Genomic DNA, 23113 nt, shown 5'->3' on the forward strand with positions numbered 1-23113 from the left:
AAGAAAAACTGTGATCATCTATAGCTCCAGAGAAGGAGCACTGCAAAGTAAAATAAGACAATATCTTCAATTTAATAAAGCACTTAAACAGAATTACTTTAAAGGATAACAGCTTCTTAAGATTAAGCACATGCTCAAGTACTCTGATGAATCAAAGCATTTGAACAAAACAACTTTTCAAACTGTAATGTAAATGTATTCCTTTTGCTGAGCATCTTAAATGTGTAGAAAAGTCTTGACATTTCAAGGGGGTCTGTCAGACCCTATCTTCAGTTTCTTATAACTCTGCCAAATATTTGTGTATGAGCTACAATTTTTCACGTAAGGTATCTGCTTTAAAGCAGGTCTTATTTTCAGCTGAAATTTAAAACAAATATATACATACTAAAACAAACAAAGAAAAAAACCCAGGAAGTTGGCTTTTTTCTGAAGCGATTATATGGAAAATTCACTGCTTTACTATGTTGAAAAAAATCTCCCCCAATTACTTGAACAGATTTAATGCTCTCAGAGTTTGTTTCCTGTAAGGAGGCGGGGAGGGGGAGTTACCTTTCAGTAAATTTCTTGGGACTGAAGAAGCTGGCCAAATCACAGCTGAGAAGTCACCAAACAAAAAATAGCCATTTAAAAAATCATTAAAAAAAAAAGCCACAATCAAATAAATTCACAAGTTCAGCAGGCATCTGCCGAAATGTAGGTAGCTAAAGTTTCCAAAATGTCCTTCTTGGTTGGTGTTTTTTCAGCTTTAGGCTGTAGTTTCACAACACAATGGCTCTAGAAACTAAGTCAGGTTAGGAAATCTATTCACCTTGTCCATCACCACCTTCCCCCTGCCAATGTGCTGGGGGACAGGTGAACTCTGAGCTGGTGGTAGGGGCCAGGAAAGAGGTGGAGAAAAAGGAAGAAAAAGGGAAAACTCTGAGAGCTGGCAGGAGCTGTTTTGACTTGAAGACAGAACTCAAGGGAAAGGACCGGTGAGGGGTCCTCAGAGCTTGCAGCTACCAGCTCTCCAGGCCCAGAAGTCTTGCTGTGGGGCACTGGCTCTCAGAAGAATACTGCTGCAACTGCAATAAGCCACTGAGAGAGGGGACAAGGGAATGAAAACTGAATAAAACAAAAAAGAAGCAGGTGAAAATACACTAGGAGAGGACAAAAGAAAGACCAGTAGCATTTGCAGTAGGGAAATGATAAAGTTAAGAGACAGCTGAGTAAAAGAATATACAAGACAACATAACGAAGACTGCAAGGAAAGGGGACTGCACCAGAAGTAAAGGTGACAGGTTGGAAAACAAGGAAAACCGGGCAGTGTCTGGCAGATGTATAAAGAATGAAGACAAAAGGACAGACTCTTACATATTGAGCTTAGTACATTCTATTTATGCTCCTTCATTTTATTATAATTTTCCTGGCAGATAATTACACTGTATATTTGGGGGAAAGGAGAACTTCCTTCTAAATACCAAGTTTACATCACCACAGGAGGCCACCCTGGGTTCTGCAGCTTAACAACTGTTGAGACTGATGAAATTTTATATATATTTATAAGTTCCCAGAGTACCCATAGACCATCCAGCAGACAGGGAGCTTATCAACCATTTAGATAAGTGTCCTTGGAAAAAACCATATTTTTTCCAAATTGAGAATTACATGTAATGCTGCTGAAGAATGAGGCCATATTTCTAGCGGCATGGTATTTGTTTATGCAAAATATAGTGATATTTGTATCCAAGAAGCATTTCTGGAGGGCGGGGAAAAAAAAAATTGGAGCAAATGTTCTTTTTCTAAGTAAAAATGGAAGATTTCCAAACTGGACCACCGGGGGAGCTGTTCACTGAAGCAGCATTACGGGCTGCCAGAAGGTACCTCTGGGAGGTAGGACAGGGTAGGGAGGAAAAGGGGGAGGAGAAAACAACAGGGTGTGTGACACATGGGGACTGATGGCACTGCGAGCAGTTAAACGGGTCATGTCCTCCCAACTAAGGGATATTCTGGTTTTATTGCATAAACTGCTGAACAAAGACAGAAAAATAAAGCCATCTGAAATAAATAAATAAATTTTTAAAATCAAGGCTCAATGCTGGCCAAAACAAAAGCCATACTCAAGGAACAGAAGAAGCATGAAGGAGAAAAGAAAAAGTTATCATAAGCTGTTAATTCACTTAGGCTGTAATAAAACCCTGTTTTATTACAGAATGTTCTCAGGAGTATTTTCTTGCTTGCTACTTCTTCTCCATCCCCTAAGAAACTCCATTCCCTGAAGTAATTCAAAAAACGGGCAAGCTAGAAATCGAGTATTAAATGGTACCAGACAATTAAAAAAAAAAAAGGCACAGATATAGAAGACCTCAGAATTGGATTCTGGGAAACACTTTTACCAGCCTAAACAAAAAAAGATGCATCACGTACCCAATCAAATGAGTATGATTTACAGAGAGGAAAAAGAAAATGTAGTTACTAGCTCAAATCAAAGAAGATAGTCTATATTCTCCCTCCCCCATTTTTGACAACATATACTGCTTCATTCTGGAACCTGTTTTCAGTGAAATCAGCACAATGGCTCACCCAAAGTTATAATCTGTGTGAATAAAACTAGGAAGGAAGATTTGACCCTGAAATAAAAATCACCACAAAATTGGGAGGTGGCAGAGTAACTCTTCCTCTGTGCTCAGGTGGGCTGCTGCAAGCCAACAGGACAAAACCAGCATCACAGACCTGTAGCTACAGATCTCGTCCAGAACACAGTCATTATGGGAGGGTGACATGAAGTTCAACACAGGACATCAATGTCATCTGTTAAGGTGTTGTAACTGTAAAACTAGAAAGCACAGCAGCTTCAGTACCTAATATTCACTGCAGACCTCAAGATCACTGGACAACCAGTTCCAAAGCAATTAGACCAGTGTCAAAGGCTCAGCACTAAACTGAGACCAAGTCACAAAATGGTTATACAGAAAATAACAAAATTAGAATAAGGATAAGAACAAAGGATGAAACAATATTTAGGAAAAATGTTCACATTCCATCCTCCTGTAGCTTTTCAGAACAGGCAGACAAAGGATGTAGATATCTGTGGTGTTTTCAGGGGAAAAAAACCTCAACACACCAACACAGAGCTGTTCAGAAAATCCTTTGTTCCCCTGGCAGATATGCAGTGGGATATTATTAGTAAATATTATTAGCGGATTTGACCAAACCTACTTCCCAGAGCACCTTCTTGCAAGCAATAACAGCAAGACTATGGAGGGAGTGATAATATTCAGCCTGAAATGAGTCAATATTTGCAAGATCCCAGAGGATGACACTTCCCTGAGAGAACGAATTCACCTTCTATTGCAATTAGAAGAATCATCAATCAGGAAGAAGTCACTTAAGCTGCCTTGTTCAGTGGCATCACTGTTATTCAGCAGTGAGACAGACAGCACAAGCCTGAGCGCACTAGAGTTGTGCAAGCATCAAGGTGCCCAAGTTTCAGAAACCAAAGGACACCCAACAGTGTTCATTTACTCTCACACATCATTGATAAAGATGGTCCACTTAAGAAAGAATTGCTGAGAGTGGATTGACGGGACACCATGGAGCTCTTAAAAGAAATGGGATCATTGTTCCATTTAAAAGACATCCAGAAGCCCCGTATTTACTTATCCCTCCAGATAAGAGGAGGCTTCAGTGCGAGATACTGGACCGGGAGCTGGGAAATGAGAACTCTGATATGTCCTGTGCTGTTTCCAGGTTCATTGATTCAGAGCAGCCCTGTCACAATATTTGGATTCATTTTTGAAGAGCATGAGAAGAACATAGTACATATTTGAAAGATTACGGTAAAATTAAAATCCAGTGAGTGAGACCCGCTTCTCAAGAAAAAGAAAGATAAAACGGGTGAACAAGATTAAAATTGTAAGAAGAACATTAAGTCAAGCCTAGAGAAACAATCATTATTATTCAGATGGGAGTGATTAGGAAATAAATTTTCTATCTGTTTTTCCAATGTCTAGGATGTGTTTAAAATACTTTAAAAACAGATCTAACAAACAGGTACAAGAAGAAATTTGGCCTCACACCCACAAAATTACTGCAGATGATGAGTGGTTTATCTATACCATTTCTATATCTATACCATTTCATTATCTATACCATCATTCATTGTAAATGCAATGAGCTATCATTTCGTACTTTGGTGTATTGCTGCAAACACCGTGAGTAGTTTAAGTTTTGGCTTAGGGACATTATTGCACCTGCAGCATGAAGACAGAACTGCATGCGCTATTACAAGAGTCTCAAACATTTGCCGAAGTAAGAAATTCACTAGCCTGTTGTTTCCACAAAATTAGAATTCCTACTTGAGAAAAGGGCTTTTAGTTAACAGTTTAGAGACGATCTGTACGATACTCTGTGCTTTTCTGTCTGCAGCCACAGATCGTGTCAGAAACAAAGCCAGATGTCACAGAACATCAATGGAAATAACAAAATCCAGGTGTATCAATGAAGGTATTTTTCCAGATACCCTATTGAGTATTTCCATCTACTGTTCACAGACAAATGTTAGAAACTATGGCAGAAGTTACGATGAGCAGCGTACCAGCCCCAGATTAGGAGATGCCTTGTGAGATCGTTTAGCTGTACGTGTTCCAGAAGCTTCCTTCAGCTAAGCAGCCCTTAGGTGAGCACTGGGGTTCAGAAAGGACAATTAGTCGGTGTTTTCAAATGGACTATGCAGAATATAACCTGCCGTGGGGCTGAATATACCTGTGATTAAGGCAGGAATGGTTTCTCTCATTTTCAGATTGTATCATGCTTAAACCCAGTGAGGTGCTATCTACTGGGGTAATCAAGAATAACAGCCCCCTTTGCAGATTACCACGACCACCTGCCTGTTTACCTGGAATGCTTACTTACATTAGGAAAAGGACTGCAAGTACATCAACATATGACAAACTTACATCACTAGAACTCTAGAACTGCACAGGCCTACTCAACTAGCAGTCAAACAGAACTGCTGCTGATATAGCAGAAATTTCCAACACCAGCAGAAACCTGAAAATCACCCTTTCAAGGCAGACTCTGCCAAGATACTTTGCCATGGTACACGTATGTTGCCCTCAGCGAGAAGTCCATCAACAACATGATGAAGCTTCACAACAGGAATAAAAGAAAAAAGCACAGCTGAAAGTTGTGAGCATTTCTCTTCTGTACAAAGAGTTCAAGAAACATGACAACAACTGTATGAGACCAATTACTAAAAGATCTGAAGAACAGTTATGCAAATACTATGAAAGACAGTAGGAAAAATGCACCAAGAGGGAGATCTTATTCAATATGGGAAAGGTCAGAGCAGAGTTTTGCAACCCAGAAGCAACAGGAAAAATCGCATCCACCCAATCACATCCTCTACATACCGTAGAGAAAGAGTCCTACATATAAGGTATCATCCAAAAGCATAATGAATGTTCTTTAGACATGAAACAATACGGGCAGATTGCTACAAACTTAAAGAGGCACATTATCTCTACAAAAGACATCCTTTTCTCACAGGTAACTAGTTTCAGTGATCAAAAAGCTTATCTAGAATAGCTCAGTTATAAAGACCCAGAATCATTTAATGACCCAGCTTTGGTTTTGGCACAACAAAAACCTTTTGGTGTATTTCATCTTTGGTATTACAAGCACAGTCACTTTTACCTTAAAAGGTAATTTTTAATGGCTGATTACTGGTGTTGTCTTGTGACGGAATATTAAATATCAGTCAATACTGCAGTCTGTTTATTTCTGTAGGTTTTGAACACTTGACCTCAAGATGCAAAATAAACCCACTCTATGTGAAGAGCAGACCTGAGGCAGATCTTAGGTCTGCTGCTGACTTCTATGACCCTTCCTTCACCTCTACAGTTTTGAGTTTACTCACTTATAAAAAGGACATAATGATATCTGCCTGCCACTGAAGGTACATAACTTCCGTAACAAAGTTTCAAAGTACTTTGGGACCAAATTAAGAGGTACTACATAAGTAATCTAAAATAAGCTCCAGAAAGGAAGCATCCAAAAATATTTCAAGGCTTCTGCTTATCCCAAAGTTTTATATTAATTACAAACTTAAGATATAGAGCTGATGTAAAATCTTTAGAACTGTTACTGTGACATTGTAAAAAAAAGTTATATATCACACATAGTAATACGTGGTTTAGACAGCTTACATTCGTTTACCTGACTAACGCTGAACAAGTAACATCCATGCAGAATGCGCTGCAGTCTGCCCCAGCTTACTTTACTTATCACGCTTGTCAGACACTAAATTCCGTTAGATATGAGTTTGACATCAGCCACAGAAATCCCATGATTCTGTACATCATTCCACAGAGAAATCTGATTTTTTACTGCTTACTGAGTTCTCTGTTTTACTGAGCCAAGATCAGTTGGGCAAAGAGAAATATGTGTATTAAATAAGCATGAGTATCAGCCAGGTCTACCATAAAACAGAGTTCAACAGCTAAAATACGAATAGTTAAAGCTTAAGGGAACTTTTGATGTGGAAAACCAATACAACAAGAAGTACCAATTCTGAGAATGCTGTAACCTCCACAGCTGTGGCCTTGAGTACATTTCCTCTGCACACAGCTCTTTCCCTGGAAGGGATGAACAGAGGAAGAAGTGGTGCTGAATGATTATTCTGTTTGCAAGAAAGAAAATCCGGCTTCCAAAGGAACAGCAGCTCAGAGACGCTAGAGCACCAAGAGGTGGACAGTAGGAATTTGCCTCTGTCAATTTAAGCCCAAGACAGAAAAATATGACAACCACAAAAATGCTTTATGAGGGCACTTGAACAAACACTTTGGAAGTCCGTGGAGAATAATATGTGGTTTCAAATTTTTGTAGACTTCAGCAAAGTCATTTCTAGGTCTTTAATCTTTTTAATGGACTGGCCATATACATTTTGAAAAAGTTTCAGTCTGCTGTAGAAAGAGAGAGACTTGGAAGGAGAATTTTTATAGCTGCTAAGCATCTACAAGTAGGAAAAAAAATAATAATCTTGCATCTTTTATTTGTAAGGCATTCTGCTGTGATTACAATATTCGTTCTTTTCACCAGAGAACAATCTCTCTGCTGAGGTTCAATAGACAAGATGGAGTTCATAAAATCTGACATATGAGTGTACACAGTGCCTAATAAAACATGCTAGGTCTTTTTTAGTTGCAAGGATTGATGTAAGGACATGCAGAAGCAAAACAACTTCTTTAAGTCTGTGTAAGTACAGTAACCTGAAATAGTTCCTTTTAAAACAGTGTTCCACAGATTAAAAATATATGATCACGGCACATGCATAGTGTCAAAGAGAAGCAAGCTCCAGCGCCCAGTTCGAGGCGATACAGAAAAACACCTACTGCAACTGGCCCGGGGGGACGAGGCTCTCGTTGGGTGAGAAGAGTGACGGTAAATCACACCTCAGCCAGGCGGAAGGTGCAAGCTTCCCTGTGCCTCAGAGGGACCCGAGGAGAGCGACCGGGACAGCCGGCAGCACCGCGCCGGGGCAGGGTGGGGAGGCCGCAGGCCGGGCGGGGGCGGGCGCGGCCCCGCGGCTGCGGCGGCGGGAGGCGGCCCCGGCTCCCCGCAGCCCCGCTGCCTGGCCCGGCGGCGGGAGAAGGCGTGAGGCCTCCCCGGACGCCCGCAGCCGGGAGGGACGGCCACCCGCAGGCGCGGCGGCCCCGTCTGGGGGCGGCGGCCGGCCCTCCCGCCCGCTCTCCGCCGGGGGGCGAGCCCGGGGCCCGGCCCGGCACGGCCGGGGCGCGCCCACGTGCTCGGCGCGGCGCCTCGAGCCCCCGGCGGCAGCGGGCCCGCGCTGCCCGGGACGGGTTGGCGCTAACCCGGGGGTCGCCACGGTGGGGAGCGCCCCCTCTTTTCTTTTTATTTTTTTATTTTATTTTTAAAAGTCGGCTGGCGGACACGACGTTTGTGATGCCGGACAATTAGCAAAAGCAGCAGGGGGATGCTTGCCAATAAACACCGAGATTTGAGGTTAAGCAGCCGTAAATCTGCATTAATCGTTTCAGGAATTCAGCTATTTACAAAAGCTTTTAAAGAGCAAACAAATAAGGGAAGGGAGGAGAGGGAGGAGAGGAGCCGAGCCGTCCTTACCTTCACATTGTTTCCCTTCGCCTTTATAGCCCGGCTTGCAGATGCATTTGTAGGATTTCGGTGTGTTTTGGCAAATTGCATCGATGTGACAGTCATCCGTAGCTTCTGCGCACTCGTCAACATCTGCAAGTACAGAACGAACCCCAAGGGGACAGATAAGAGGGGAGACCTGAGACGCAGAACAGCGTCAAAGCGAGATACTCCCCTTGAAGAAGCCGTTTGCTGGCCTGCCTTCCGAGTGTCGTCCTGGAAATGGGAACATCTAAGGTCAAATAACTGAACAAACCAGGGCGTCATTCCCCTTAGGCCATTTATAAGCGCTGCTCCTCCGAGCTAGAGGGACTCGGTCCCACGTTTCTGCATTAGGAAATCATCAGACATAGTAGAAATTGGCATCTGCTGTATAGGTCTGGTACTGGAGACCCACATCTTAGTAAGCCAAGAGAGCGTTTAAATGACCTAGAAGAGGAGGAAAAAAGCCCATTTGCACGTACTAGCAAAGAGATCTTCTTAATTTAGAAAGACAGACCCTAGTTTAAATAAACCATGCTGGCGGGGGAAAGAGAAATATTTGAACAGCAAACCCACATTAATCCTTTTTATTAAGAGGCAAAAAAAAAAAAAAATAAATGGGAGACCATATGAAACTCGGTAAGTCAGCGCGGAGAAAAGCAACCTGCAATAATATCATCTACGTGGACTAAAAGTCATTTAGAAGGAAAAGGTTCCAGCAGCCTTCCCGGCCCCTGCTCGGGCGGGCACCCTACGGGCGAGCGGGACTCTGAAAGGGGGGACCCTGACCGCTTTTCTTGTTTTCAGGGTAGGAAGCCTTTACAAACTTTTCAGTGACGGGCATTCGTTTTCTCCCCCGGATTTAAAGAGGATGGGGGAGGGAGGAGGATGAGAGAAAGTCGAGATTTGGTAGTCGTGGGAATGTTAATGAAGTGAACACAGAAGGAGGGAAAAAAAAAAAAAAAAGCTCCGACCTATTCAGCGACGGGGTGTGCTGTTAACATGGGAGCATTTAAAGCCCTGCCTAACCTGCCCTGCCCTGCTGCCCCCCCCCCCCCCCCCCGCCCTGTCACCCGCAGCGCCCTGCGGCAGGGGAGGCGCTGCCGCCGCCCTCGGAGACCGGCGCTGCCCCGGGGAGAGCGGCCGGGCCGGGCCGGGCCGCCCCGCCCGCCGCTGTCAGCCGCGGCCGCCGTGTCGGTAAGGCGGCTCAGCCGGGGCTCCGCGCCCTGTCAGGCCAGAGCCACATCTGGTGCTGCCGGGAGCAGGGCGGGCGGGCAGGGGCGCGCGCTGCCCGGCAAGGCGGGCCGGCGGCCGGGGCGCCGCTCGCAGGGCTGCGCCGAGCGCGCCCCCCTCGTCCTCAGGAGTGTCGAGGAGAGGGGGTGCTGCGGAGGGAGGGGGGCATCCCGCGAGAGGCATGGGCCGCCGGGTTCACGCCAGGGAGACTAGCAGATCCTCAAAAAAGGTGCGCTAAAGCGAGAACAGTTTTATTGTTAGCTTGAAGCCCTAGCGCGAAGTGCCTCAGAGGCGCTCACTCAGCCGTCTCCAGCGCTCGGACAGGGGTCCCTGCCAGCCGGCGGGGGGGGGGGGGGGGCGGGCCGGAGAGCGAGCAGAATCAGCCGGCGGGGCGGGCAGCCGGCGGAGAGCTCCTCGGCGGGGGGCAGAGGCGGACGGCCCCGCGGGGCAGCTCGGGGCTCCCAGCGAGGGAAGGGCCGGCGCTCGGCATTGCTGGTCTCACTTTTTTTTTTTTTTTTTTTTTTTTTAAAGAAAGAGGGGAGCGGTTTCCCCTTCCCAAACGCGGAGCGTCTTATTTTCTGGAGAAACGCGGGGCTGCTGTAATCTGTTCCCTTCTGTCTTGTCCATTCGTTTATTTTAACCGCTGAGCCGGTTCAGATCTAGCTATGATTTACGTGAATGAGCTTAGGGGGTGCGAGGGTGTCTCCCAGGTCAGACACAGATCCAGCCAAGCACAAAAAGAAAAGAAGGTGATTTTTTTTTTTTTTAAATGCCTTGGTTCATACTTTTGACTCATTAAACCGGCACCCATCTCCCATCAAGATCAGCAAAAGTGACAGCTGGACTCTATAATGCCGTCAAAAATTCAAACTGCACTGAGCCAAGGGGGACATTTCAAAGCAACCAGAGGATGCCTGGGAGTCAGGCGTGAATGCCAATGAGTCAAATGAAAGGGCAAAACCAAATATGAGCCCCTGCTCTGCTCCACATCTCCCATTGCATTTCTTGGACTTTAAGAACTTCTACGCTGGCTTCGTTTATTTTGTTGCATTTAAACTCTTGTATCTGAGGAAAAGGGATTTTTCCGCCCCCCCACTCTCCTACTTCACCTTAAAGGATTTCTTCCAGCACAACTTCAGAGACTGCATACACATCTTTAAGAAATTACTTCGGGCTTACAACATTCCTAGGCAGATGGGGTCTTTGGTTGGCTTTTTTTTAAAAAAAACAAATCCAAAACAAAACAAACCACACCGGAGCAAAGACGTACTACCATTACTGCTATTAAACAGATACGAGCGCGGCTGTTAAGACAGCAGGTCTTTGGGTTAATGCGCAGACAGGGAAAACCTGTGAGGATATAACAGCCAACACTTCCCCTGCCGAGTCTCCAGGGTTCACCACAGATTTATCTCGCAGGCACTTAAGGAAAGTAACTTTTTCTTCCCAGTCTCTCCCTCCGGACGTCCCTTGGCTCCGGCAGTGTCAAACACGCGAGAAAACGCCTCCCCACCACAACTTCCAACACCCCCGGCACTACCAGCAGCGAGAAGTAACCTCCCCCTCGACACCTTACACCAGGGAGAGGAGAGCGGACAAACACGGTCCCCCCGGGGCCACGGCTCCGCGCCGCCCGAGCCTGGGGAAGGCGGCGCGGCGGCGGAGCCCCCTCTTACCTGCGCCCCCGCTGCCTCCCGCCAACCTGCCGGCCCAGGCGAGAGCGAAAAGCAAACAGCAGCGCCGCGAAAAGCAAACAGTGCCCATGATAATGATGCGATCCCCGGCCCCCGGTGCCTGTCTGCGATAAGGGACGCGCTCGGGGCCGGCCGCGCGGAGCCGCCGGCGCTGACGCCCTGACAGCGCCCCGCTGATTCGCCGGGGCTCCCGCGGCGGGGGCGGTGCCGGCCGCCGGGGCGGGGCGGGTCGCACCCCCACCCCCCCTGCCCCGCCCCGCCGCCCCCGGGACTGCCCCTGAGCCCCGCCGCCGCCGGGGGCAGGGGGTGGTCGGCGAGGCGGTTGAACTCTTCCCCGCCCCGAGAGATGTCCGTGAGTCAGGCGCGCGGTGCCCACCGGCGCGACGCCCGCGCCCCCGCGCCCGCCTCCCAGCAGGTAGGGAGCCTGCAGAGAGCCGTTGGGGCCGTTACCGGGCTTCGTCCTCGGGCGTCCCCAGCTGCGCGAGCTTTGTTCCCCTCAGGGGCCGGGGCGCGCGGGCGGACCGTTAGCGCCCCCCACCCCCCCGGGAGGGCGCCCCCCCGCGGCCGGGGGCGGCTCTGGGGGGCGCAGCCCCCGGCCCCTCGCAGGGAGCCGCGGGGAAATGGCTCCCCCCGAGCTGCGGGCTTTGAAGGCAGACAGCCCGGCGAACCCGGCCGCCCATCTCCTTGACAACCGCTGAGGGGGATTTTTTCCCCCTTCCTGGGCTCAGACTAAAAGAAAAGTTTTTTCTTTTTGTCCCCCCTGCCTTCCTCTTAGCCTCGCCTAACTCCTGGCGCTGCCTTTCCCACTCGCCTCGGGTCATTACCAGCCGCCGGATTTCTCCAGCGTTTTGAGGGCCGTGCTGCAGAGGCGCTTGCCCCTCTCCAGCCGGCCAGCCCTCCCCTGGTCCTGCTCCTCCGCGCCCCGCCGCACTCGAGGCAACCCCGGCTCGGCAGGTGACCCCGGCCCGGCGAGACGCTCTCCCCCAAATCATCAGGGAAGCTGTAACTGCCCCTGCTACAGACATGTGCTCATGAGTGTCATTGTCACACCCCCACCCCCCCCAAAATGCTTTGTTACTTCAGGTTCTAAGTCCTCGTAATTCCCCAGCGAGGCTGTCCGTTGTGCGCGACATCCACTTGTCATCCGGATAATAAATACACCCTGCCATAGCCTTAGATGCCTCTTTTTGTCAAGTTCCTCCGAAACGTATGCATGTTTCAGTACAATACACTGGCCCAGAGAGTAGCACTATTAAGCATCTTTAAGCCTGAAGAGGTGGGAAGGACACGTAAGAAAAGTTGCTCAGCCCAGCTGCTTGGTTAGTAAAAGTACACACCACGATCTGTTTCCTTCATAAAACTAAATAACTAGTGCACGGCGCAAAAGCTGTTTGCTCTCCGAATGTTTACGCCTCTGCTTTGGGCATTCCCGTCCTTAATCCTTTAGGGGTGGGGCAGGGGTATTATTATTTTAATTCCAGTCCCTTATTTTTGTGTGAATACGCTGAGGTGCGGTTGTGAATTCCATGCTCGAGTCTTCCCATGGCTACACTGAGCGTTTCTTCCATGTAGGTCCCCAGAGGGGTTACCTGGTACCTTAGAGCTCCACCTAGTGAGTTTTACGGCATGCTGTAGCCCAGCGACCACCACCTCGATAATTAGGTCCGCTGGTAGCGTGGCCTTTACCTTCTTAACACCACACGCCGATCTTTCTGGGAAGGCTCTTATTTTCAAAGACTTTGTAAGTATGAGTCTTGTCCTAGGTGGAAAACAAGGCTAAGCCTTCTTACTCATTTTTTAAAAAATATTTCATAATTGGCCTTGTTCATTCCATTTCATGAAATCATGCTACAATTTATCATGGGATAAATTGTGCAAAAAGTTTATTTTCCATGAAGGAATTCACTTGAAATGTTTAAAAATGAACTACCTCAACTTTTTAAGTCACAGCGTAATAAAAAGGTTTGCTAAAGCAACAACATACTCCAACTGCCTTGGTGACTTGCTGTCTAGCATGTATTGTAAGCGTCATGTTAACCGCATCTGGTAAGTCACTCTTACAGAAATCACTACACTTGTGCCTTTTATCTTCCCCGATTCTATGCATTTATGATCTGTACAGCACTAACACTACCTGTCGGGCACCCAGGAAAGCGAGTCACCTTGATCCAAGTAAGTCACCATCTATATATGTCCTTGACACCATCTATATATGCTCTAAGGGTGGCATGCAATTGAAAGCTAAAGATCCTTCGTATCAGGTGGCCATCTTCTAGCAAGCTTGCTTTTTTTTTTTTTTTTTAACTGACTGACAGAATGCATGAAGAAATACAAAAGAGGGCCTGAACCTTAAGTTAGGATCATCAGGTAGAATAAGGAGTATGACCTACAGTGCCAGGCGGAATATTTCCAGAAGGGTCTTTTCAGCAGTTTTTCTTGCTAAGGGCCCCATCTTAGAAAAGGGATCCTTGCAGACCTTCACCTTTTCCACTTGTAATTATGCTTCTTTATCTTGCTTGTTTATCGTCATCTAACATCATCCCTACGTCAATTGCACAGATGCTTCCATGAAAAATTTAATATTAGAAGTAATGACCAGGCAGCTTCTTCCAATGTGGAAACTGATTCATGACCATAAATCTGCTCTGTGTAACGGGGGTAAGCAAGAGCTACCGGAACTGAAGGTGGAGAGGGCCCAGCCTGGGAACCACCCCTGTTGTTTAAGCTCTCTACCAATGTGCTCAGGCTCTGCCTGAAAACCTCCAGGCATCCTGCGGCCACAGCTTGCATGTTAGTGGATTGCATGAGCTTCTAACGTTCTTCCATACTAACGTCTTTAAAGCGTTTGGGGAATATTCCAACAAAATAATAATGAGAGATATGTTTTATTAGGACCCATCTCTTTACAGAGTAGAAGGTCCATAACACCTGCGTAGCGGGAAGGCCAAGGGCATAAATAGAAGCATGGCTGCAGAACAGTAGCCTCGCCTTCAGAACACCTTCTCCCACGGACATGCACCATTCCAAAAACACTTTGAGAAGACAAAACAGCATCTGCAGAATTATTTGGTTTCCCAGATGGCTATTTATGAACACCTGTATATCAGGGCCAGTGCTGCCTCAGGAGTCAACACAAACTATAGACAGGGCTAGGAATCACAGCAGGCACTGGACAGGCTGTGCAAACTTGAGTAAATTGCTGTACCTCTGTGTTTCTGTTTCTCTTTCTTCCTTCTGCACATCTTGCCCATCTACAGGGCAAGCGCACTGTATTAATACAGCACCTTACCAAATAACATACTAAACTTATTTTCCTCTGCCTCCCCAATTAGGGCTTTCATGAGGCCAATGAGACATATAAACCCTGATAGAAGAATCCTTTTATTTAACTTAAGTTCTTCACTTTCCCTGAAGTGTAATATGAAGGACTGAGTGAAACCTGGCTCCCTCGGATAGGGGACAAGGAGGCCAGGTGCCAGAATTTGTGCAGGGAACATATATACTTTGAACCCTGGACCACGTATCTCCAAACTTTATTTAAATCTTTTCTATTAGGAAGAAAGAACAACGTAAAACCAGCTCTTCAAAGCAATATAGACTATTTTGCATTTCTACACGTACTTAGGGGAAGCTTTTGAAACTAGAGGCAATGGACATGGATAGCCCCACGTCACCAATGCTATGCTACTTCTTTCCAGGAAAATACAGCATCTAAGTTTCCCGGAAGTTAAGTAGCAGCATGCAGTTGAAGCATTTCAATGATTTGTCCTTGTACGTGGGAGAAAAGGAAAAAAAAAACAACCAAAAACCAACAGTCCACCATAATCCATAATGGAAGTTCTATACAATAAAATTCAGTGTCTCAGAGGAGGACAATATTTTTTCTTTTTCCTTGGAGGGGATGGGGAATTACATAGCAGCTGCTCTAAGAGTTAAAAGGGGATATTTATTCCATAGCTTTGGTGAGATTACAGTCAATTTTATCTCACTCTCTCATCAGTGAGACAATGGTTGAAACCTTGTGGAAGTAGTGGTAAATTTGGATATTGTGGGGAAAAAAAAAAAAAAAAAAAGATGTGTCAGTGCCAATCTTTGAAGAGATACACCAATGCATGCTTGAGGACAGCTACTCTCCTATTTCTACTGTGATGTTACCTTCCACTAAAACATGTCACCTGATTCATCCAGCTGACCCTCCCCTTTCATTACCAGGGTACCAATAGAGATTAAAACTCATACAAAAGCATTTCCTTAAACCTGTAAATCTTTTAACATAGTGGATCATGATGAGCATTGTGTATCTACAAATTCATAAACTGCTTTCCCCTTAACTGTCTTACGAACAGTTTTCCATTCAGAAAAATGCTTTAGCAGCTAGAGAGAGGGGGAAAAATGTTACTAGAAAGAGTGATGGAGATTTTTTTTTTTTTTCCCTTCTTGCTTGGATTGTAACCACTGAGAGGGAAAGGTGATAATATTAATGAAGAGCTGGAACATACCACCATCACCACAAACAGTAAAGCAGAGTAGATCCTCCATTACTGGTACTCACTCCATCCTGGTAAAAGGCATGTTTTGCCAAGATGAAGATTACATCTCAAACAGATGAATGAGGACTTCATGCATAAAGAGCTGGGTAAAACTTCATGACCTGCATTACGCAGGAGACTGGTTACAGCAGTCTCCCTTAAAATGAATAAGAGACACCTACAGAAGCTGCAAGAGAAATTGCACAGAACAAGGTTATATGTACTACCTGTTATGAGATTACACCACAATAGGTAGAAGAAGAGGACAAGGACTTGTGGAAACATGCAGCTGAAAAGGATACCTTTCTTAAAGTCCTGTTTGTTAACTCTGTTGCCAAAATACTTTTAGAGGTGGTGATGTGTCTTTGTGTTCACAAGGAGATGGGCAGCAGCATTCTGAAATGGTTTGGTTTTAGGAAGTGAAGGCATAAGGGATCCAAAAGTGAAATATCAAGGGGGAAAAAAAAAACCCTGAACCCTAAAAAAAGGAAGACTAGGGAAACAGTAGGTGAGCATTCAGATTTCTGTGCCAGTAGATGTTATAAAGAGAATGGACGGTGAGACCACCCTCCCATTTAAACAAAAACCATACCAGCTGATGGAAGCTAAGCCCCAGCGTATTTACTTGGACTTCACAGAAAGATGTAGGAGGTGCTAAAATGCCAGCATCGAATCCTATCCTGACTACAAAGGGGATGAAGTGAGCAGGATCCCATTACTCTTTGTTCATTCACTAACTTCAGACCAGAGTAGGATCAGAATTTTAACTCAGTGACTCCTCCACAGAAGACTTCAAAACAGTGACTTTATGCTAGTACAAGTTCTGGCTCCTGATCTGGTACAGATTACTTACCATTGTATTCTTATCATCGGCAGCTCAGTTACTCTCAAAATGAATTTCACTGATTATTGTGACTGCAAAGAAATATGTTGTATTGCTGCTGTTTTAACATGCCGTCCTCCTGAACACCCAGGTCCTAAACATCCTTGACCCAAAAAGGTCAAGGAGCTCAGAGGAATGTACTGTCTTGGGTGTTTTAGGCCTATGCCAGTCATTTTTAACCTTAAATCCTGGATAGCCATTAACTGCTCTGACTGCACAGGACAGCAACAAGAATTCTAGTAACTCAACAGATGAGAAAGCTTTGGGGTTGTTTTAAGAGACATTTTATGATCAGTCTTTTTAAAGTGAACTTGCCCTTCAAAAATGGCTACAGCTGGCTCTGGTTTCTTCTTCAAAGCCCTGATTAGGGCACTCAAGCAGAGGTACTTTCTGTTGTTCCCTTTCTTACTGTTATCCAAGATCTGCAGTCAGTTATCTGCGTGCTCTCCCGGTCTCATCAAGGCCCTGAACATGCAAGGAACACTGAAGCATGTGCATATTCATCAGCAGGACTACTCTTGCATATAGACTTCTGCAAAGACTGTCTCAGCAGGCTCAGAATCATACATTGCAAGATAAAGAGAAGGGTCCATGGCCTCTACTCACAGTCACTTTATCCTTCAGCTTAGCTGAAAACCAGACGCGGGGAGAAACACGTCTCTAATCCACATGGGCAGTCCTCTCTGCTCTGTAGAGCATACCATGACAGCAGTTCTGAGGAAAAAGTTGATTCTACTTCACAGAGGCCTTAATGTGAAATTTTATTTTGTTCCAATTCAGAGCCCCGCCTACCCCCCAAAAAAACCCACTCCCAGAAGCCCCAAGACTTCCAGAGGCTCCAAATTTCAACTGCAGCCTGACAGAGCAACTGCAGAGGTGGGTAAGTTTGCAGGACATCTTGCCAAGTCATGGTAGGATCCTGTAAGACCCCTGCATCAGTTCTTTTGGACCTTTCCTGAACCCAAAATGTTCCAGTTTAAACATTAACACCAGCAACAAGACTCTGGGAGAATTCCAACAGAAGTTCTTTAATTGAAATTTTTCCTGACTCCACCATTCCACAAACAATTTAAGGTTGCTTCTCAGGACACCTTCACGCAGACGGGAAAGAAAAATATCTGTAATGCAGCCTGCTCCTGCAATTCTCTTTTCCCACCCACCCATCCTGCCACTGAGGGCTAGAGTGGGATTTGTGTACCGATTCAAAATTCTGCATTCTTCAGTGAGGCCCACAGTACCAAAGCTACTCTCAAGACTTTCCCTTTGATTTGCCATAATCTGAAAAGGGACCAATGCTCTTGAAAATCAGATAATTTCATATAGCAGCATCTGTTCAATTTACTGCAGGGAGAAAAACTCTTCCATCAAAAACATCTGGAGGACCAAGGACCAGGTCAGGGCATCAATCCCTTTACCAACCCAAGTCCTAGCTAGCTACGTAGTGGGGAGCTATGTAGTGGTGGAGATGTGCATACAGATTTCCTAAAACCAATATGCTTATTTTAGTGCAAGTATATAAATGTACTTATCCCCTTGTTCAGCTGCAATCTTTACTGCACATGATCCACAGTGTAAGAACCCATTGCCATATAAACTTAATCTTAAGCAAGAAGTATGTTGCTAAAGAGGTGCTTTAGATCAAGCCCTGAATTTATCCAGCAAGTCTCGTGTATTACCAATAACAACTTTTATCCTAGACAAAACCTGTGTTGACCAAGTAGTTTTATTCCAATGTAGGTGCCTATGTTGAAATATAAACACATGTAATTCTTTGTACTGTAATTAAATACATTTTAATTCAGTTATTCTGTTCATCCAACACAGCTGAACTGAGACTGGCTTTAATCAGGGAGCCTACATCTCCCCTGCTTTGACTGTAGCCTAGGCCTCTTCAGCTGTGACAGATGAATATAAAATACTCCAGCTGTCACCTGGAAAGACAAGTAAGTATCAGGTAGATGGCAGCGGAAAGTTACGCCTATAGTCCTGTAGCATGAGGACTGTGGTGTTCACCTGATGAGAAATGATGAGCAGAGCAGCACCACAAGACAGTCAAAGGTTCAAAACAAGAACAAGCGAGGTCCTGTCTCCCAGAGTCCTGTAGTAAGCAACTCTGTTGCCATCTCTAGCTGTGCTCAGATTAGCTAAGGATTGTGACAGATAAGAAGTTTCAACCACTTCCCAGTAAACAGAATAATGCTTCTGAACAGAGAAGCGCTCAAAGCATAGAGAGGATGATTTTCCTCAGTGTTTTTTAAGAGAAAAGGAGAAAAGAGACTGTCTTATCTCACAACAGGATCTTTAAAATACTCAGATGAAGCTTCTTTAACTACCAGAACATTCCTTAACTTTTAAGAAAACTGAGCAGATTCTTTTATGGAAGGATAAGCTGTGTTCCTCACATTTTTAGATACTGAAACACTTAAAATGTTGATGCTGAGCACTATTGCGAGCATTACCCAGGGAAGATGAGCATGTTTTAGTCCGAAAGACTAGCCACAGTAAATGAAAAATAAAAGTTAGACCTAAGAATACAACTGTGTGCTTAGGGCTTTAATGGGCACAAGTAAAATTCAGTTCCCATAGAACTATGCAGCAACAGGCAAAGAGCATGCTTTGAGTAGAATCATGCTGTGCTTCTCAACACACCAGACAAATGTGACAGAACAAAACTAGCATGATCATTGTGGTTTAAGAGAAACTTCCACCAGAGAAGATATCGCAGAAAATACCCAGGCTCAAATTTTTGCCTCAGACTTTTCTATATCAACCAATGCCTCCCCCTTCTTAAAAAAGTAAGTCAATACACCCATGGGTGTTGATATTTGCAGTTCTTCTAACCTGAGTTTGCAGAGAGTTTATCAAAACAAAAGGTCAGCAAATCTCATTTCTTCTACCGCATTTTCCCCAGGTCCCAGGATTGTAGTTCAGAGTCCTATTCTGACTGCAGGTGGGATTCCAATCGCTGCCAGGGAGCCCACGGCTCCCGGGCCACGCTCATGCAGACACCAGCCTCTTTTCCCAATACTGCTGTGAAGGACTGAGCAGGCATCCCTCTCCAGCTTAGAAACTAAACATCCCTCCCCAAACCCCTCATACTGAAAGTTTGCTGCTGCTCTACGGTAGAATGCTTATCTCACACTCACATGTCTTCCCAGTAATCATCGTTAAAGGAACCAGGAATCAGGGTACTCTAGTAGCCTACTGCATCTTTAATAGCACAGCCTGCTCAGTTACACACTTGCAGAGGCTTTTAAAATACATCATCGTATCCAAATATACAGCAACAATTCCAGAACCATTTGGAAAACCCAATTATCTTTTCTGCTAAATGAGTTCTCCTCCCTAAGGGCTCTCTGGAGGAGCTAATGCTGTAGTGCGCTAAGCTACCTATGAGATAGCTGAAGCTCAGACTAACTCAATTCCTGACAGGCAGCTGCAGTTTCAGGTGGTGTGAAATGGAAAATAAAAGAGAAGATTATCAAATAGAATTAAATGCAGCATCCTCAGGAGGCCTTGATATAGAAAGGGTAAAATTCCACTCACCTTAATCCTGCATATTATCCTTCTCAACTGAATGGACATAGCTGTATGAATAAAGACAGCAGGATTTGGTCTCATATGCTTACTGCTTCTCTTTTCAAATTACATGAAATGCACAGTGTAGACCTATTAATAATGTTGCAATTTGTTAGTATTATTATGTCATTAGAGATGGACTGGATTAACACAGGTATACTAAATTACAGTGAAAGCTTACAGAAGAGAACAGGATGGTAAGACTGATTCACAAAGGTGCTCAAGAAAGCTCACGAAATCAGGAAAAATGCATACTATCGCTAAGTGAAAATACAGGAAGCAGAAGCTACTGACTGCTTGTGAACTCCCAGATAAATTCTCATCTTACTTCAACTGATGATGCTTTAGTGACACATCTAAAATCATTTTGAATTAATTTCAATCAAACACCTACAGTGAAATTATAGAAAACCAAAATCAATACTTGTCCCACCAATTTCCAAGCGAATGTAAGGAATCCTTGGACACCAAAGAGGCCAGATTAGGTGTATGTAGATCTACATGGGTCAAGACCGAGACTGCAAATAGCACATATAAGATCTTGCTGATGTTCAGAACCTGCTTTAAACACAGTATCTCAGGTTTCTCTCTTTATACCTATAAGTAGACAACTTAATCTACATGCAAGTGTTTATTGAACTGGCACCGAGCACGGTGATATCTACCTTCTGCAGCTTTCCCTGTAGGTTCTGTCTTCAGCTAGCGTGTGATTAAACGTTCAAACAGGGTCTCAATTCTCACCTACTTTCTATCTCTGCACGTCCAACCTAACAACTCAGAATAACGTAGAGCTTTCTACTGGCTTTATTGGGCCTTCAGTTATGCATTCAAATTTGCACCAAGGGTACGCAAACCCTGCCAGATTTAAACGGCAGGACGAACAACTCTGCAGAGTGCAAAACAGCAGCGTCAGCCCTGTGGGAAGCTTGCACTGCGTGTCCTAGCTCAAATTGAACGCCGGGGAGGTGTAGCAGAGCCCACAACTGTATCTGTAGCGGAAGGACACCACAAGCGGCTGGGTGACAACTGCAAGCGCTGCCAGCTGTGCCAGCCACAGTCATTCATCCATCACTTTGTGCTCCCATTGCGTGCTAGCCATGGCTTGTCAGCCTGGGACTGCATAGACTGTTTTGGGAAGAAAGCACAATAGGAACTTTCTCTCTAGGTAGCAAAGTTACACAAACGTTACTCCACGCAAGGAACGGACAGGATACAGCTCAAGAATGACTCCTATACCAAGCTATAGAAACTCCAGCAGGTTTCCAATTTGCAATTTCAAAAATTATTTATGATGAGGCCAGTATTGTACAACTCTCTTCTACACAAAGACATCGATAAATATTCATGAATTAGGTCTCATAACACAGAAAAGGGGAGTATTATTCTCCCCTAGGAAAGATAAGGGAAAGAACATAGAGGGAGGTTAAATGACTTTCTCAGTTTCACATGGGAAGTTTGGAAACCCAGAAATAGTCAGAGTCAAGACTTTCGAAGGGATTTCGGGTGTCTCCATTATACAACTCAGAGGGGCTTACTGCAGTGACTGCGAGCTCCATGCATGTTTGTAATCAGGCCACTCGAGGGGGTCCACAATTAGGTGACCGTTGCTACTAATGACCTTGGCAAAACTTAGTCCATTTTCTTGACTCCTGCTCCACAGTTTTTCATACTGCACAGCACAGTGTGCTGTCCTACCAAGATACAGTGGGAGCTAATTAAAGACTTTAATTTATCCTTAGCCACCCAAAAACTAAAGCTCCATGTTCATTAAGCACTGTTTTGTTTTCTAATCTGTTCAACGGAGCTTAAATACATTATTTTTAGACTAGAAATTTGGGATAAGTCCTGGGTTTTGTAGAACAGTTATGCTCCAAGAAATCCTTTCACTCAAAAATAGATGATTACAACAGTTTCTATAAATATAAATTGTTTTACAAAGACAGACATTACAGTTTGTTCTAGTTTTCACTGAAATTAAGCCAGCAAATCTTTCATGCCAGTACTATAACAATAATCATGCTGATAGTGTTATTTCAGTTTACCAAAGCCAAAATCCAATATGCTACAAATTAGATCAAGCACCAAATAAAATTAAGCAAAAGATAAGCAATGCTAAAGGAAATGAATACTAATAAAAAATGAAATGTTTACATTTCTTTGCTGGGTTCAGATGCAAGCTCAACATATACAAGCAATCTTATGTTGAACTATAGCTTTATTTCCCCCTGTCATCTGCCCCCTCTCCCCTTTTTTTTATTTAAAAGCAGATTTTGCAGACAAAGATATTATGAGAGAGCACATTTCAATTGTAAGGATACTGGTTTTAGGACAGGGGAAGGAAAACAGGGCGCAGACCAATTAAAAGCTTTAGAGAAGAAAGGCAAATCAATTAAAAATGCCAGAGGGCAGACATTGCTTAGAAAGAGAAGAGACTTTGACAAATTTGAAATAGCTGTGTTCTACAAGGTCCATAGTGGCAAATAAAAATAAGTTGCATTCATACCCGCAAATATTCACTGGAGAATAAGTAATCTGATACATCATGGATAACATAGATCTATCCTTTCACAGGCTGAATAAACAAGCCACATGACTGAGTTAGTGCTTGGTGAGTACTTTGAAGATGAAAAGCAATGTATAAAATGGGAGGTGTTATTCTTAAGACACCCAAGGCAGCCAGCCTTCAAACTCAGCTGCTGAATTATTAGTCTTATTGATCTGGCATTGCATTATTTTTTACACCACAAAACCCAGTAGTTACTCAATAGAACACAGGCACTGAAAAGCCAATAGTCATAAAAAGATTTGTAATTTGGGACTTCAAAAATTATATTCCAATTTTGGTAACTTACTAGGAATAAGAACCAAAACTGCCATTGCTGAATGTATCCTTTGACTGTAACTATAATTTAAAAGCATTGTCCGATGTAATTTCTTTTTTCACACAGTGATTCCAGGCCAATTATTTATCCCCCCTCCCTCCCCCCCATAAGAATAGTGTTTTGAAGTCAGCCAATGAAACATGTTTTATTTAAGGACTATATTCCTAGAGCAATGGA

General features: G+C 44.5%; 1 protein-coding gene across 7 annotated transcripts in view; it reads right to left on the minus strand.

Moving 5' to 3' along the window:
* Positions 1 to 23113, minus strand: part of SCUBE1 (signal peptide, CUB domain and EGF like domain containing 1) — a 227516-nt gene that overhangs the window by 201032 nt on the left and 3371 nt on the right. For 5 of the 7 annotated variants that reach the window (XM_087766555.1, XM_087766554.1, XM_087766558.1 and 2 more), the window contains exons 1-2: positions 11046 to 11203; positions 8125 to 8247 (exon numbers count right to left, since the gene is read on the minus strand). The exons of 1 other annotated variant lie outside the window; for it this stretch is intronic. In XM_087766555.1, coding sequence (XP_087622681.1) covers positions 8125 to 8247; positions 11046 to 11133 — 211 coding nt within the window. In that variant the 5' untranslated portion in view covers positions 11134 to 11203. Of the gene's footprint in view, positions 1 to 8124; positions 8248 to 11045; positions 11204 to 23113 lie in introns of those variants that run through there. One more of the 7 variants, XM_087766556.1, reaches the window with a different exon arrangement.

This window comes from Nipponia nippon, unplaced genomic scaffold (assembly GCF_047370975.1).
Source record: "Nipponia nippon isolate SJK-2023a ecotype South Korea unplaced genomic scaffold, ASM4737097v1 scaffold_3, whole genome shotgun sequence".
Classification (NCBI taxonomy): Eukaryota; Metazoa; Chordata; class Aves; order Pelecaniformes; family Threskiornithidae; genus Nipponia; species Nipponia nippon.